Consider the following 15,681-nt stretch of genomic DNA (forward strand, 5'->3'; position numbering starts at 1 on the left):
ATCGGGGTAATTAGAGAAACTGGATAGAGTGCCAGGCAGCCCTGCTTGACTGGCTGAGAGGTCTTGTTTGTGAGGTTGCTTCAGCTAGACTGGAAGTTCAAGGTCGGTTTCAATATCAACCACGAGTTGGTTTACCTGTTTATAATAACCTCCGTTCGATGAAAATGACCACCGTGGTTTGAATGAATGGCTTTAGAAAACAGTTTAGAAAACAAATCTTTGTACGTTTCCCCCGATAATGTTTATAAGCCTAACCGTCCTGAGAGACCACTGTGGCGTGAGGGATTTAGCATGCACTATGTATATACCTATGATCTAGATGCACGAGAGTGTGTAGTACATGTCGCTTTTGGATAAAAGTGTACGCTTAATGAATAAAACGTGTAACATGTAATAACAGTAACAAGAATGTGTCAGACACTTAGCAGACACTTTTATCCAAAGCAATGTAAATCACCGGGAGAGATTCAAACCTGCGACCGCTTGATCTGTAGTCAAGTGCTCCAACCACTGAGCTATACCTTCCGATTCAGCTTTGTCCAGGTTAATTAAACAGTCTGAGTCTTGCAGTGGCCTTACCTTGATGGTGACACTGCGTCCTGTGCTGTTGTCATGCATGAAGACGCGCAGCATGTGCGGGATGAGCTGGGGCAGGTAGAGCTTGAACTCGCCCCCCAAGGCGACCACGATCTGCTCGATCAGCAGGATGATGGTGTTCTGCATGGGGTTGTTGGGCGTCCAGTACTCCTGAGAACCACACGTGTCAGGAGAACATGTCGGAAAGTTGCACTACGTCGTAAAAGCGCATAAGCCCTAGGAGAGACGTTACCACCGTGTTCAGAAATGTGTTTTTCCCCCACAATTATGAGCGACCTGGTTTAACATGGGTCTAGGGTAAAAGGCTGGGACGATGCTGCCAGAGTGCAAGCTACCAAACGCTACCTCATTGGGAGTCAGGTGGCTGAGCGGTTAGGGAATCTGGCTAGTAATCAGAAGGTTGCGGGTTCGATTCCCGGCCGTTCCAAATTGACGTTGTGTCCTTGCGCAAGGCACTTCACCCTATTTGCCTCGGGGGGAATGTCCTTGTACTTACTGTAAGTCGCTCTGGATAAGAGCGTCTGCTAAATGACTAAAATGTCAATGTCATCCTCCCTATTGCTATATAGAAAAGAGCCGGTTTGGGTAACTGGGTCAAACTAAAGTGGGGTCTTCTCATAACTAAGCAGTAGATCTGGAAGGACATTCCACAGTGCGAGAGATGACTGGACACCACATGTGGGAGACGGACGTCAATTTCCTGTCAACTGAATTGACACCACGTCCTAGAACCACTAAGGGGGAATAAGGGGGGGTTAAGTTCCAGTTAAAGCCACTGGACAGATAATAGAGATGGCGGGATGTGAAAACAAAAAAAACTTGCCTCAGCTGTGAAAGCTCGTGATGTTTTGTCACTGGCTAGGGGTCCCTACCCCCACTTTCCTGCTCTGGAGGATAGACAGAAAAGCTACCAGATTCAGATGAATGTGCCTTGAATGGCTATTCCAGCCCTTCAAAGCCCTGGATGCATGGAGTAGACTCTGTTACTAAAATGAATAGATCCTTTGTTTGACTGGCCATTTATTAACTCACTGACTCAAGACGCAGTGAAAAAAGTTCCTTTTTCCTGAGTAGTTAAAGCTGCCGATAAGTTATTGAGATTTCAATGAGGAGAGGACATTTGATATTTTGCTCCTTCGTATTGAGTATGTGCTTGACAGCTTGAGAGGGTGTGTAGGGCAACGGGTTTAACCGAAATTTTGGATGTTTCACATCATCTGATAAGTTTGTATAACTATCAATTTCAGGAAGCTGTCATGTGAATATACAATAGCATGACTGACCGAAGTGGGAAGTCCAAATCACATATACAACCGATGCGAGACAATCAAATTCTAATTACTGATTAGAATCTCCTATAAACTATATTATTTCCTCATCAAGTCCTTAATTATTTATTTTTTTAATGCTTTTCTATACCGACCCCAGTCATTGTGTGCAGACACACATAGACAGTGCCACAGCACGAGTTCAGTTCAAGGCCCGTTGCACATTAAGGCTAATGAGGAAAGGAGAGAAGTGAACTGAAGGAATTAAGAGTTTGCAGCTGTTTTCTGAGTCCCCCAAAAAAAACAGAGAGAGAGAAAAAGGGGCTCATTGTTGAACAAAGCTACTCACTCTGATGAGGGTGAAGATGTCATCCATGTAGGGCCGGATGTGGATCTTCACAAACGACACCACCATCCCCATCTGCTGGAAGAGAAACTGAGAGAAGGACAGAGGGAGAGAGGGGGAGGAAAGGGGTGAGAAAGCAGGTGTAGCCAAAACATGTTGATTGGCTTCAGTCCGACTGCTCTGAGGAAAATATATGGTGATGGGGTCATGAGTTTAGTCACAGGCTGTCTAACACTGCCCTGACACGGTACACCTCTTGTTGAAGCTACTGAGAGGAAAACGTGTGGTTGTGATGAAATAGCCTGGGTCAAAAGCACCTTCTTGGCTGTAGTGAGTATCAAAGGTCTTCCTGTTAACCTGACAGTAAACAGGTCACCTCAAGTACATCTTCTCTTCAACCTTTTTCCTGACTTCCTCTGAACTTTAACAACATTTTACAAAAGTGAAACGTTCACAAAAAAAGAAATTGTCAACGCCTTAACCCATAGAACACATCTGTTAAAAAAGAAAATCAGTTTAAGTAAAACCAATAAATTAAAACAAATGAGCTACTTAGCATTAGCTACCTCTCGGATGCTGGTGTCGCACACCCGGATGACATTGAGGAAAGTGGGCATGACCTGGGGCAGGAATTGAACACACTTGAGGCCCAGAGACTTGAAGATGAAGGTGACGGCTTGGACCACCATGGTGTGGTGGTTAGACAGCGAAGGGTCCCGCAAGATACGCATCAGAGTCACTATGGCAACCGCCGGGTAGAACTCGTCCAGGGGGAGGTTGCCCATGTTCACCAGCATCTCACTGGTGCTGTAGTCAGCTGAGATGGGAAGATGAAGAATAGATTAGAGAGAGAGAGACAAAGAAAAAGACACAGAGAAATATAGATTTGCTATTATGGAGAAACAGCATTTGTCTCTAGTTTACATACTAACTTCCACATCAGATTTAGTTTGGCACTGAACAATGTATTTTGATAGCCAGTTCTCTCTTGGGCTAGTCGTAATTGTAAACGGATATTGTGAGTAGGTTCCTAAGTGAATGAGAAATTCTCTAATCAGCTTGCCGCCAAGATGATTTCACACTAAGCATCAACAACATTTACCACTTGGAGGACTCTTCTGGTCACAAGGTCGTACGTGACAAAGGGCTGTCCCGGGGGCAGTCAGTGTGTCTGTCCCAGGGAGGGGTCTACAAGCTTTTATTGGAGAGCTGGAGAGACAAGAGATGTCTGGTATTCAACGTTTCATTGGTCCGTCGTGAGGGTTCGGTTTCAACAGAAACGCAAGTCACACGGCGCTCTCTGGCCCTTTACGAAGTCTAGTCAGACACAACACGTTTACGGCGGTTTTTCATGTAGAGGCACACGGTCGAGCTGTTTTTATTGTTAGCTATCAAAACACACACAAAAAAAAAAAAAAAAATTACGAGTCAAAGGTGACCGAAAGATATTTACATTTAGTCATTTAGCAGACGCTCTTATCCAGAGCGACTTACAGTAAGTACAGGGACATTGCCCCGAGGCAAGTAGGGTGAAGTGCCTTGCCCAAGGAAACAACGTCATTTGGCATGGCCGGGAATCGAACTGGCAACCTTCAGATTACTAGCCCGATTCCCTAACCGCTCAGCCACCTGACTCCCCAGAAGATATAATTCCATTCATCATACACCACGCCACCAACCACCATATCACCAATTAAAGTCATTCAGTTGGGGGTGTGTGTACAGTCAGGTGAGGTGAATCCGACATTCAATTCCTCCCTGACCCTATATAACCGTTAAATATTCTGCTCATTCACAGCGATTGCCAGACTCCTTAGCTCCATTAGCTCTGACGGTTACCAGATCTGCCGTTTGGAGGCCTCCATTCCAGTCGCAGCCCATTTAGTAGCCTAACACTGCTAAAACTATCACCATAAAGCTCAATGTCACATTCACAATGCATCTGTGAATTGAATACACATTCAGCAAGTTTTTCCTGCACATCCACAGCTATGCACGCAATAAGTTGATTCAGTGGTTCGCTGGAAGCTAACTGGACAAGTGAAATCATCATTTAAACAAAGAGGTGAGATCAGCAAAATATCTTGCGTTTTCGTTCCGTCGTTTATCTAGGTTCGTCTCTGGACTAGTGTGGCCGGTCAGATGGTATTATCAGATGTGCAGACTTGTGTAAACGCAATGATGTAATATGGCATTGACATGGAACCATCTTCACTGATACGGCCAAGGTATGAATTTCCCTCAAGGGGGCCCTGTCTAGGACGTCGATCGAGTCTGCACCTGCGATCGCGATGAGTGATTTATGATTGCAATATGTGAACAAAATATACACATGACAAAAAATATATATATCTTCATTCAAGATGAATATGTTTTGACATTTTGATAGTGCATAGTCTGAGATCAGAAATTACATCACAACTTAAGTATTGTCTATTAGCTCATATATGAAAAAATATATCAAACTACAGCACCCTGGTAGCTCATGTGCACGTACCATGTAGGCTGAGGCCTGGATTCAAATCCCATTTTGGCCCTTTACTGCATATCCTTTCCTGTCACATTTCATTTCAAAACTGTCCAATAAAAAGATGAAAGCTGGCAAAAATAAATAAATAAACTCATCAAATTGTAGCTTACAGAAACTGTGTTGAACACATTAGGCGGGGGGTATAAAAGGTATGGTCTCCTTTCACTATGTCGTATCGTCTGAAGGGCTGGCAGCGTTATGTAGGTCACTTCTGATCATATACCGAACTCTGGCAGGTTTTAAAACACTTAGTATGATCACGTTCACTGTGAAGCGACTTCTCTGCGCCGGGTTCCCTTGGTTCAGGATCTAACACAAGTCAGGAGACATTTTAATGTCCTGGGGCTCCAACAGGTTGTAAACCCCGACCATTATTTCTGTTGACTGTGCTCAATTGTTTCATGAGTTATGAGTTTTGATGACAGAATGGATACTGGATGTTGGATACTTGCAGTGGTCTCCACTTTTAACAAAGGCAATAACTCATTCGAATACACACATGGGTCAGTCTAAGGAGTTGTGCTACAGCCAGGTTCGACACCTTTGATAATTGAAACATTTTATATTTTTCATCCATTGTAATGGCCATACACTTTAGAGAACGTGGACACCAACAGAACGATTTTTATTCCACTTTATGTGACCTAGCCTGCTCTGCCAAGCAGGTAGCCATGTGCCTCTGTGTGTGTGTGTGTGTGTGTGTGTGTGTGTGTGTGTGTGTGTGTGTGTGTGTGTGTGTGTGTGTGTGTGTGTGTGTGTGTGTGTGTGTGTGTGTGTGTGTGTGCGTGTGTGCGTGTGTGTGTATAGTCTGTGATGCTGTAATGAGGTGTGTGTATAGTCTGTGATGCTGTAATGAGGTATGTGTGTGTGTATAGTCTGTGATGCTGTAATGAGGTGTGTGTGTGTGTGTGTGTGTGTGTGTGTGTGTGTAAAGCAGGGGCTCACCAGAGTCATTACTCGACTTGGACTCTGACAGGCTGACAGCAGAGGCATCTCTTGACTGGTCGATCATGCCAATGTTGACCTTGTGCTTATAGGGGTCCAGGGCTCCCAGCAAGCCCAGCACACGGATAGCCTGGAGGACAGAGAGAATGGTATATGAGCATACCTGCACCTCCAGCAAGGTTAAAACCTTTTAAACGTGGCAACATAGTAAATACTGTATTTTAAGGCACTGATATGTTTTTGAGGTAAATAATTAAGGCAGGCTTGAGATGTACCAGGATGTTATGTATTGATTTCACTTAGTAGATGCTTATAATAAGCAATTATAGCACAGGGAGATTTGAACCAGAGATCACTTGATCTGGATCTGTCAAATACTCTGAGCTATAACCTATATCATGTTTAAGTCAAGTCAGGTTCACATTGTTAGCCTTGATTGTAGCGACAGGGTCAAACTGTGGTCATTATTAGACCTGTATTTGTTTTGTTAAAGCTTGGCATCATGGTTTGGCGGAAGACGGGAGACATTTTGGGCTAGCAGCATGTTGCCTCATGCCCTATACTACTTTTAACCAGTGCATCTGCTAAACGCTGGAAAATGACAAACTGAGCCAAAATGGAGGCACCTCTCTCCTGATTCCCTGGTTCTGCTCTGTCTTCAGGAAGTTCAGCAGCACCTCAAGGAGTGAGGGGTACTTGCGGTAGGGATCCACAACATAGCCTGTGCTGGCGACTTGTTGGCCAAGGGTCCACAGCGCCACCTGGTGGGAAAAGGAAAATAAGAAACTACACTGTCAAAGTAACCAAATGTTTTTTCTCTATCACAAAACTTCATGAAAAAACAAAACCAAAAAAAAGATTGGTTTATCTTCAAAGGGTGAAATCTATGGAACATACCTGTCTCTTAGCCAATGAGGAGGAGTCCTGCAGCATGTCCATGATGATGGGGAACAGCTCATCCATCCACTTCCTCATCTCCAGACCACTCACCTGGACGACAAGTAAACAGAAGCCAATGAAAATACACATCCCTTGTATTTGTTTTTGCTTCACTAACTAATGGACTCCAAAAGTTTGTGCACAACCCATGACCCATGTTCTCCCAGCATGATTTGACAATGTTCCATTCTGACGTCACAGAAAACTTGGCCTTCCTCAGTCTTCCATTCCCCCCCTCAAATGTTCAATGATGTATCTTTTGTCCTCTCGTTTGGACCCTTACGGTGCACCTACAAACTGTTTTCTGTTCTCATACAGGTTCTTTCCCCTCTGTGCGACTTCTCCAGAGTGGCTCCAGAGACAGCCTCTGACTCTGACCTGTCCTTGAACCATCTCAGAACAAACTCTCTTGTCTACTCTGGCATCTCCAGCACTCCCTCTGCGCTGCAGTCCTAGACGACCCCTGACCCTGCTCTCCTCTCCCCTGCCTGGGCTCTGCGAGTTCACCTGGCCAGGGACAGGGATGGGGATCAAACTGGGAACAACAACATCATTGAAACTCTCTCCAGGTAAGGTTAGATTTTTTTCTGCGACTCGTCTGTATACTAGAAGATGTATACAGACTAATGACTCTAGAGGACGATTTGTTTTTATCGATAGATACACACAAAAAAGAGATACAAAAAAAAGTTAAATGTTAAAACAAAGCTAAAAATGCGTTGAGAAATATTTAAATGAAAAGTAAACATTTTAAGACAAAACAAATACATTACAAACAAATACATTATTATCATTTTGGGGGGTAAAAAGCCTTTTGCACAGCACTGTATACACACTGAATCTAACAGGGACTTATTGGTTGTAGGTTACAGATAGCTAGGTGGGTTCCTGCTGGTCTTACCTGAGCCAACTCTCCGATGGTGGCCAGAACACTGATGACCACCCCTGGGTTGGGGTCTGTGTCTTTCAGCTTCAGGATCAGAGCCTTGGGTGGAGAGACAGAAAGAGGTGGAATCAAGTAAATCACATAAGTATTGAAATGATGGGAAAACGTATTTTAAAACTTAATGTAACACAATATAAATCACTTTCTGTTAAGCTGCCAGCTTTCAAGAGATGAAGAGGTTATGTAGCCTTTAATGGTGTGACTACGGGTGCAGTGGTGACAGCTGTACCTTCAGAATGGGCTCCATGTAGGGTCGGATGAGACGAGGGGCGTTGGACACCAGGTGACCCAGCATGCGGGCGCTCTGCTCCTTGTTCCTGCCCACGCCGCTGTGCTCCAGCTCGGTCAGGATCTGTCGGGGTGGCAAAACAGGAAAACGAAACGCTTCAACAAAAACGCTTCGAGCTAGTCAGGAGCAGGGTTCAAACAGAACCCTCAACAAACAAAAACCTCGCCCCTCCCCCCCCCCACTCTCTTGTGGACGATCTGTTTAAAAGTCAGGTTCCACGACAGGCGGAGGTGAAGGGAGCACGTGGTTGCTGTGGTGCCGACCTGGATGAGCATCTTGCGGAGGAAGGGCATGACGAAGGCCGGGTTCATGCTGCTGAGGCGGCCGATGGTGCAGATCGCCAGCTCGCGGATCTCAAACACCTCGTCGTTCAGAGCCACGAACAGCGCCTGCAGATTCTCGGCCTGCGCCAGGTGGGCGTCGAAGCGGTCATCCAGAGAGGCCAGCACGCAGTAGCGGATGTCAGGATCTGGGAGAGAGAGACCACGGCAACAGTTAGATAAACAGTTGGAGGGTGGGATGGGGGGAGGGGTATAGCTCAGTGGCAGAGCATTTAACTGCAGATCAAAAAGTTGCGGGTTCGAATAACCCCCTAAAAGCATCTGCAAAAAGGGACACATCCTTATTATTATCTTCAACCACACGATAATTCCACAGACTTCATCCATGGTTTTACTGCTGTAATTATAGTACTGTAGCTCAAAACTAAGCATTTCCAGCCCACTGAAAAACAGACAAATGCCCCATCAGGGCCTTTACGTATCAAACTGTATTCATTCAGCAGACGGTCTAATCCAAACCCTTCACTACCCACCGTGGAGCCAGCGTGACCGTCCTTCTCACCTGGGTCGGTGATGCCCACCACCAGCAGCTTGCTGAGGACGTCGGCCACCACCTGCACGGCGGTCTGGCTCACCACGTGGCCGTGGCCGCTGATCAGGTGGATGGAAGGCGTGAGCAGGCGGGAGCAGGTGCGAGCCGCCTCCATGCGGATCTCCTTGTGCTCGCTGTTCAGAAAGTGGTCGGCGCAGTGGCGGACGAACTGGGTCAGGGAGTGGCCTGCCGGGAGAAACAGGTAGGGAGGAACAGGGAGGGAGGAACAGGGAGGGAGGAACAGGGAGGGTTGAATACAGATTTGGAAAGGGAGTAAGGATGCTCATAATGTTGCCAATTTAGCGACAATGTCGTTAGATTTAGCAACTTTTCACCTTCCCTACTGGTGACAAAAAAAGTTGTATCTAGCGACTTTCTGATACTTGGGCCGTTTCCGTTTTAGAGCAGTAAAAAAATAACTGTAATTTAACTTATGTGTTGTTTAACCGCTAATCATGTAGGTACAGGCAGCGTGGTCGGTGCTCTTGGATTCAATGAGTTTTCGTTTTGTTTACTAGCGTAAGGGGTCCATAATGGCATTAGCGTCCTAGCTCTGGACGCTCGTCAGAAATCTTATGAAAATGTCGATATAATACAAAATAAAAACGTTATGTCACAGAATTTTACTTTAATATATACACTTATATTAAAACACACCGTTGTTTAAATCCAATAGAAATAGCCTAATCAGTTTTTGTTTTGTTGTTGTTTTGTTGTTGTTAACTTTCAGCAGATGTAAACGATCGGTTAGGTTTCTAGTGTGTTTGTCATTTGTGACAAGAACAGTTGCATTGGAATTATTGGTCTTTCTCCTCTTAACAGTTTCTAACCTAAATGTGTTGGTTTTATTCTTCTTTGTGTGAAGTTAACCCTATATAAACTCTACAATACAACCTGGCCAAGACTATGCACTACTGTCAGGTTTTGACCAGCGTCTCGTGAAAGGCCACACCTTCAAACTCGAAGCTGCCCAGGGTTCTGAGAGCCAGAGTGATGCTGCCCACGTCACTGGCCTCGGGGATGTTGGTGAGGCTGGGCGAGGCCAGCTGGTGGGCCAGGCCCTTGGGCATGCCGGGGTGGCGCAGGGGCCTGTGCATCAGCACCAGGGAGAGCATCTTCAGCAGACCGTCCTGGATGTCCTTCTTTAGCTGAGGGATCTGACGACTCAGGTCGTAGAGAACCGCGGTGAGGGCGGGGCTGTGGGGGGGGGGGGGGTACAGTGAGGAGGCAGGTGGTAACACAAATAGTTGCTTATTTACTCACTCACACACCCACTTGCACTCTCATACTCACTCATACACACACACACACACACACTTGCACTCTCATACTCACTTCTACACACACACACACACACACACACTTGCACTCTCATACTCACTTCTACACACACACACACACACACACTTGCACTCTCATACTCACTTCTACACACACACACACACACACACTTGCACTCTCATACGCTCTCTCTCTTTCTCTCTCTCTCTCTCTTCATGCATTAAAACACCTTGACCCTACCTGAGTCCCACGGCCAGCATGGGCTCCAGAAGCTCTTTGATGTCCTGCTGTATGCTGGGGCCCATGGCCCTGGACAGCATGCTGATGCAGGTGAACACTGTGGCGTCCACCTGCATCATCTTCTGCCTCCTAAAGAGACACGAGGAGAGGAGAGGTTAGCACAGCACCACTGTACAAACACTCAACTCAGGTCCACATCATTATTTCTCACAAGAACCAAATACTCTGCCCTCTCTATACGACAGGATCTGACCATCAGGTTCATGTTCTTTCATACCCGTAGGTGAAGACACCAGGAAGATGTATTCAAGAGCGATTAAGAGGTGACAGACACCTCATACACAAACCCACTGGCTCACAGCAACAGCTCTTACTTGTGGGCGAAGTCCTTGGGCGGCAGGGCTGCCTTGATGATCTCCAGGATCTTGCTGAGGTAAGGCTGGATCTCCGTCCTCACGGCCACCACCAGCAGACCCAGGGCCTGGAAGGCTAACGTGCGCTCCTTCTCCTTCTTCAGGCAGCCTAGCAGGTAGCCCATGGTGTCCGACAGGTACTGGTCTGGGGATGGAGAAAGGAGGAAAAGAAGGAAGAGAGAGGGGGGCGGGGGGGTGGGAGAGAAATGTCACGAAGAGAAAAGAGCCGGGGATGTTGTGAGATAAATTAAGAAGAAGTAGAGGTGAAAAGAGAAAAGAGGTTCTATTCTGACCCGTGAAGGTGTTTGGTTGGAAGGCGGCCAGCCGGGGCAGCAAGTTGAGGGTGGTCATCTGGATCAGAGGGTTCTTACTGGTCCTGTACTTCAGAACCCAACGACACACCTGATAGCCGGAGACAACAGAACATGTCACCCTTCGCAGAACGATCAGCAACCTTTACAGAGGCTGAGGGGTCGACACGGTGAGACCGAAAGTACGTATTGCTTTAACAGAAAGTGTCACATACACCTTCCATAACTCAAAACACGTTTCTCCACAAATAAAATTGATACATCCGATACAATTTGATATAACGTAGTTGGATTTTGAACCTGCGACCTCTTAAGCGGTCAAAGTGCTCTAACCACTGAGCCACACCCATCGACCGTGACCGGTGACAGACCTGGTCGAAGCGCTCCTCCATCAGCTCCCGGCAGTAGCGGCTCTCCACCAGGGTGCTCTTGGCAGGCACGGGCGTGGCCCCGAAGCTGAGGAAGCCCTGGGGGGTGCTGTAGCCCAGCAGGCCCAGCAGGGCGTTGGACTGCTGCGGCTGCACCGACTGGAAGCTGGTGAACGGGGTGATGTGGCGAGGCTTGGTCCCGAAGCCCATCAGCTCTTTGCAGTAGCGGTCGTGAACAACCTGCTGCTGGGAGATCTCCTCCATCTCCTCCCGCATGCGCTGCGGACGGGTGAGGGATGATGAGAGGACGGGTGAGGGATGATGAGAGGACGTCGTCGAGAATTAGGGCGGTAATGTCGGTTAGGGAATCGGGCTATTAATCAGATTAATCAGGTGCAAAATGACGTTGTGTCCTTGGGCAAGGCACTTCACCCTACTTGCCTCGGGTGAATGTCCCTTACTGTAAGTCGTGCTGGATAAGAGCATCTGCTAAACGACTAAATGTAAATGTATAGCGTTCACTTGTCTAAATTTGAACCCGGAAAACCTCTTGATCTACTTTTATCACTTGTATTATTGTTTTTAATGATTTTATGTAAAGCACCTTGAGCTACAATTTTTGTATGAAATGTTCTATATAAATAAAGTCTTACTTACTTACTTGATATTGCGGGCAAATAACCTATAACCCTGACAAAAGCATCATAGATAGATGGCATGGTAACATTCTAGTAGACGCTGTTTCACCTCTCCTTCCATGCTGCTGATGCGGACCAGCTCGTTCAGGATGAGGAGGGCCCCGTGGACCCTGTCGTCACGGTTCATGCCCTTCTCCTTGGCCAGCGTCTCGTCAAACCCCTTTTCTGCTTCCTCAAACGTTTGCTTTGGAGAAGAGGGGGAAAAGAAGAAGCAAACTAAGAATGAGGGATTTTGAAAGATATCGTCGTCATACTAAAAAACTGTACCCGAGACGTAGATTAAAAACAATGAAATGTAAACAACTGATATGGTTCTCTCTTACTTTGTACCACTGTGGTTTCTGCATCTCCTTGGTTTCCCTCTGGGTGGTGAGGATGAGGCAAGCCCTGAGGGCAGACACCGCACCCTCACGTATGGCCTGCTTGGGGTCCCAAACCGCATAGAAGATGTTGTCGAAGAACGGCTGCACTTGCTGGAAGAAGAAGGTGGGTGCGCTCACAGCCAACTCCCTCAAGACGAGCACCTGACGGGTAAAGGTGAAAAGGATTACTCGCAAAAAGAAAACTCACTTTCCATTCCAAGGACATGTAAACAAACGCTTATCAGGGCTCAAGAACAGCCCCGACCAGTGTGAGAACCCTCCTAATAAAAACAAAGCATTCGACGACCAACGCAACAACCCCAGGGACTGCAACATTGACAAAACAAACACACCTGGGGCATGTTCCCTAAAACAGGTTCACAGAATAAGCCAGGCTCATGTCAGTTACTTTCCCCTGACATAAGCCCGGGTTATTCGGTGAACTCGCAGCACGGAACAGGGCCTCAGGCCTCACTGGCAGCCCCAAGTTGTGACCTACTTACAGCTGCGTGACGTCTTCCTTCGTTCCTATCGGCGCCCAGCCACTCCAGCGCCCTCTTCACCTCGAACTCCACATACTCCGCCGTGAAGGTGTCCCCCGCCATGGACAGGTGACCCATGGCCTTGGAGGCCATCTCCATGACGACGGGGTCACTTGAGGGCAGCAGGTTGCGCAGGTAGTTGGCAAAGCGACTGATTCTTGTGGCATTTCCTCCCTCTACTCCAATCAGACTCACTGGGAAGAGTTAACGATTTTGGTTAAGGTCATGGTTGAAGACACTCGAGGGGAGAGAAAAAAAAGAATCTATGTGTGCTTCTAGAATTACCTATGGCGAGAATCCCTCCTTTTTTCTCATTTACATCCGAGCTGGACACCAGCTCGAATATGTGATGGTTTAACTCATCATAGAATGTGGTGGCCTCATCTTGGCTCAACTTGGGTAGCATTCGAAACACACAAAAAAACATTTAAGTATAAAGATTAACATGTTGTAATCATCTTATACCACTGCTAATAACGACCGAATAAGCATGGACATAAAGGACAACAGCACCACGGCTGCACTTCAAAAGGCCTCGGAGAGACTAAAGCCTCAAGAGAGGCTCGGGAACGTATATGACAGCCAGTTAGGAGACGTGTACTAGGCTACTGCACAAGCAGTTCAAGTACAACTCACCTCTCTAAGCTCTGTGGTAACATAGTGCTGAAGATCTTTGGCAGACTTTGCTCGCGTGTCCTCATTGCGACTCTTTAGCCCACTCACGAACTGTTGCAGCACAGTGGCTGTTCCCGACATGATCACCATTGGAATGGCCGGACCTGTACATTTGAGTCGTAGGCTAATATTATAACTATTCAAACAGATGCGAGTCTAAACCACCGAAATTGTAACACCAACTTACTGCAACGTCCATCAGAAATCTGGATACTCGTTCCAGCTACACAAACTTAACTAGCTGTCATTAACTCAATGTTATTGTAGCCCATCTAGTCTGTTTGGCTGAACAAACTACTGCAATCAAGTTCGCTGATAATTGATGCATAACTAGCCAAATGCTAGATAATACTGTAAAGAGATGAAAGAATTGTTATGCTAACGTGTTTGCGTTTTTTTGCTGCAAGATTCGATACAATTCGTTAGCTAAAGCTAGCTAGGTGCCTCGCACTGTAGCACCACCAGCTAAACTAGCTAGCACTTACGTTACTCTCCTGAAGCAAATTACATGAGCGCTTGAATTGTTAAGCATGCAGACAACAAAGATAGCTAAGTCTTACTTAATGAACTTGTTTCGGCGAAGAAATATGTCCTTATTCTGGCAGAAATTAACTCATTGCTCTGTCTTGTTTTGAAATGTGGGTAGGAAATGTTTTGTTTAGCTAGCTTGCTGGTTAAGGTAAGGGTGCAAGCAAGCAAGTGCTATGGGCAGGGGTCTAGCAGGGATCACGCCAACACATTCTCAAACATCATATTGCGCTTCGCAGCCGTCAATAGGGCTGCGCAGAATGTTTCAAGTTTCAACTTTATTTGCCGTTCACGGATGAAGTACAGGTACATTGGAATTATTTGACAAGCTCCTATTGTCAGTCCATAGCGGCCTATCTAAACTTATAATAAATAATCTAACCTATATTAAAAACTGCAATAAAGTCCTAAACAAATACCTTTAACAGAATTAAAACGAAATTATTGTATTGTTACAGATGTTGAAATCAACTCTCTACTACTTCTTGTTATAATGTAAAATTCATCATTTCTTATCTTATTATTATTATTATTAAAATATGAATAAGAGTAATAAGTTGACCAGTTATTTGTTAATAGGGAATCCACCCCAACTAACGCACATGGATGACTGGTAGTGTTTTGATGGGAAGTTCAAGCATTCATTTATGACTGGTTTATAGCAGAGCCATTGAAAAATATTGAAAATCCTATTTTGCAATAGCTCTGGTTTGTATATATAAAGTCAACAGCGAATATCTGCACATTGTAATGGTAATTGCAATAGTTTACCACTAGATGGATCCATTGCCTTGAAAATAGTTTGACAAAAAGAGAAACCTACCCAAGATGCAGAGAAAGAAACACACAGAGGTCGTTATACAGCATACTCTAAATATTGAGTTTTCAAATGATACATACATTTATTTCTGCATGACATTCGCAAAGCATTGATGAGGTTTAAATAGACCTCTTGATTTGGAGGGTAAATTATCTGGTTTATCAGTTTTAAATGTCATGGACATTTGTCTGCACCAGAGATCATCATAATTATCGTTTTTCTCATCATTGCATTTAATCGTCATTTAATGAGGTGTGTCTTAGAATCCCATCTTGTCTATGTTTCATTTACTTTTGAAATATTATAGTATTGGCAGGTATTATTTAGATACTGTTGTTAATTTTCAACTTTTTATATTTTCTACATCTTATATTTATAAAACTACAAGTTTAACATATGCACCTTCCTGCCATAGTAAATTCCTTGTTTGTGCAAACTTACTTGGCGAATAAAGCTGTTTCTGATTCTGATTCTGGTTGCTAAGCAGTACATATACAGCTAATGAAACACCTGAATGTGTAATACGATTCCACAAAGACCTGTTTGGATCTGAGGAATTGTTCTATCCTAATGGTGCAGACAGGGCATGTACAGTTAGAGGAGGTATAGACAATAAGAAACAACTCATCCAATCTCATCATTTTGCCTTTCTTTCCAAAACAAAGGTTTGATTAAGTTATTGTAGTTGTTTTGTTCATGATCAGGCAACT

General features: G+C 45.4%; 1 protein-coding gene across 1 annotated transcript in view; it reads right to left on the reverse strand.

The window, feature by feature from the left end:
• mtor (mechanistic target of rapamycin kinase) overlaps positions 1-14,314 on the reverse strand; it is a 75,089-nt gene extending 60,775 nt beyond the window's left edge. The window contains exons 1-21 of the mRNA XM_062460131.1: positions 14,184-14,314; positions 13,585-13,727; positions 13,234-13,342; positions 12,910-13,142; positions 12,368-12,568; positions 12,094-12,228; positions 11,350-11,625; positions 10,961-11,069; positions 10,629-10,812; positions 10,255-10,383; positions 9,686-9,930; positions 8,704-8,919; positions 8,124-8,329; positions 7,801-7,923; positions 7,527-7,610; positions 6,584-6,676; positions 6,313-6,447; positions 5,687-5,816; positions 2,778-3,028; positions 2,215-2,301; positions 580-747 (exon numbers count right to left, since the gene is read on the reverse strand). Coding sequence (XP_062316115.1) covers positions 580-747; positions 2,215-2,301; positions 2,778-3,028; positions 5,687-5,816; positions 6,313-6,447; positions 6,584-6,676; positions 7,527-7,610; positions 7,801-7,923; positions 8,124-8,329; positions 8,704-8,919; positions 9,686-9,930; positions 10,255-10,383; positions 10,629-10,812; positions 10,961-11,069; positions 11,350-11,625; positions 12,094-12,228; positions 12,368-12,568; positions 12,910-13,142; positions 13,234-13,342; positions 13,585-13,713 — 3,243 coding nt within the window. The 5' untranslated portion in view covers positions 13,714-13,727; positions 14,184-14,314. The remainder of the gene's footprint in view (positions 1-579; positions 748-2,214; positions 2,302-2,777; positions 3,029-5,686; positions 5,817-6,312; positions 6,448-6,583; positions 6,677-7,526; positions 7,611-7,800; positions 7,924-8,123; positions 8,330-8,703; positions 8,920-9,685; positions 9,931-10,254; positions 10,384-10,628; positions 10,813-10,960; positions 11,070-11,349; positions 11,626-12,093; positions 12,229-12,367; positions 12,569-12,909; positions 13,143-13,233; positions 13,343-13,584; positions 13,728-14,183) is intronic.
• Between the last annotated feature and the right edge of the window lie 1,367 nt (positions 14,315-15,681).

The sequence above is a fragment of the Osmerus eperlanus genome, chromosome 4 (genome assembly GCF_963692335.1).
Source record: "Osmerus eperlanus chromosome 4, fOsmEpe2.1, whole genome shotgun sequence".
Lineage (NCBI taxonomy): Eukaryota > Metazoa > Chordata > Actinopteri > Osmeriformes > Osmeridae > Osmerus > Osmerus eperlanus.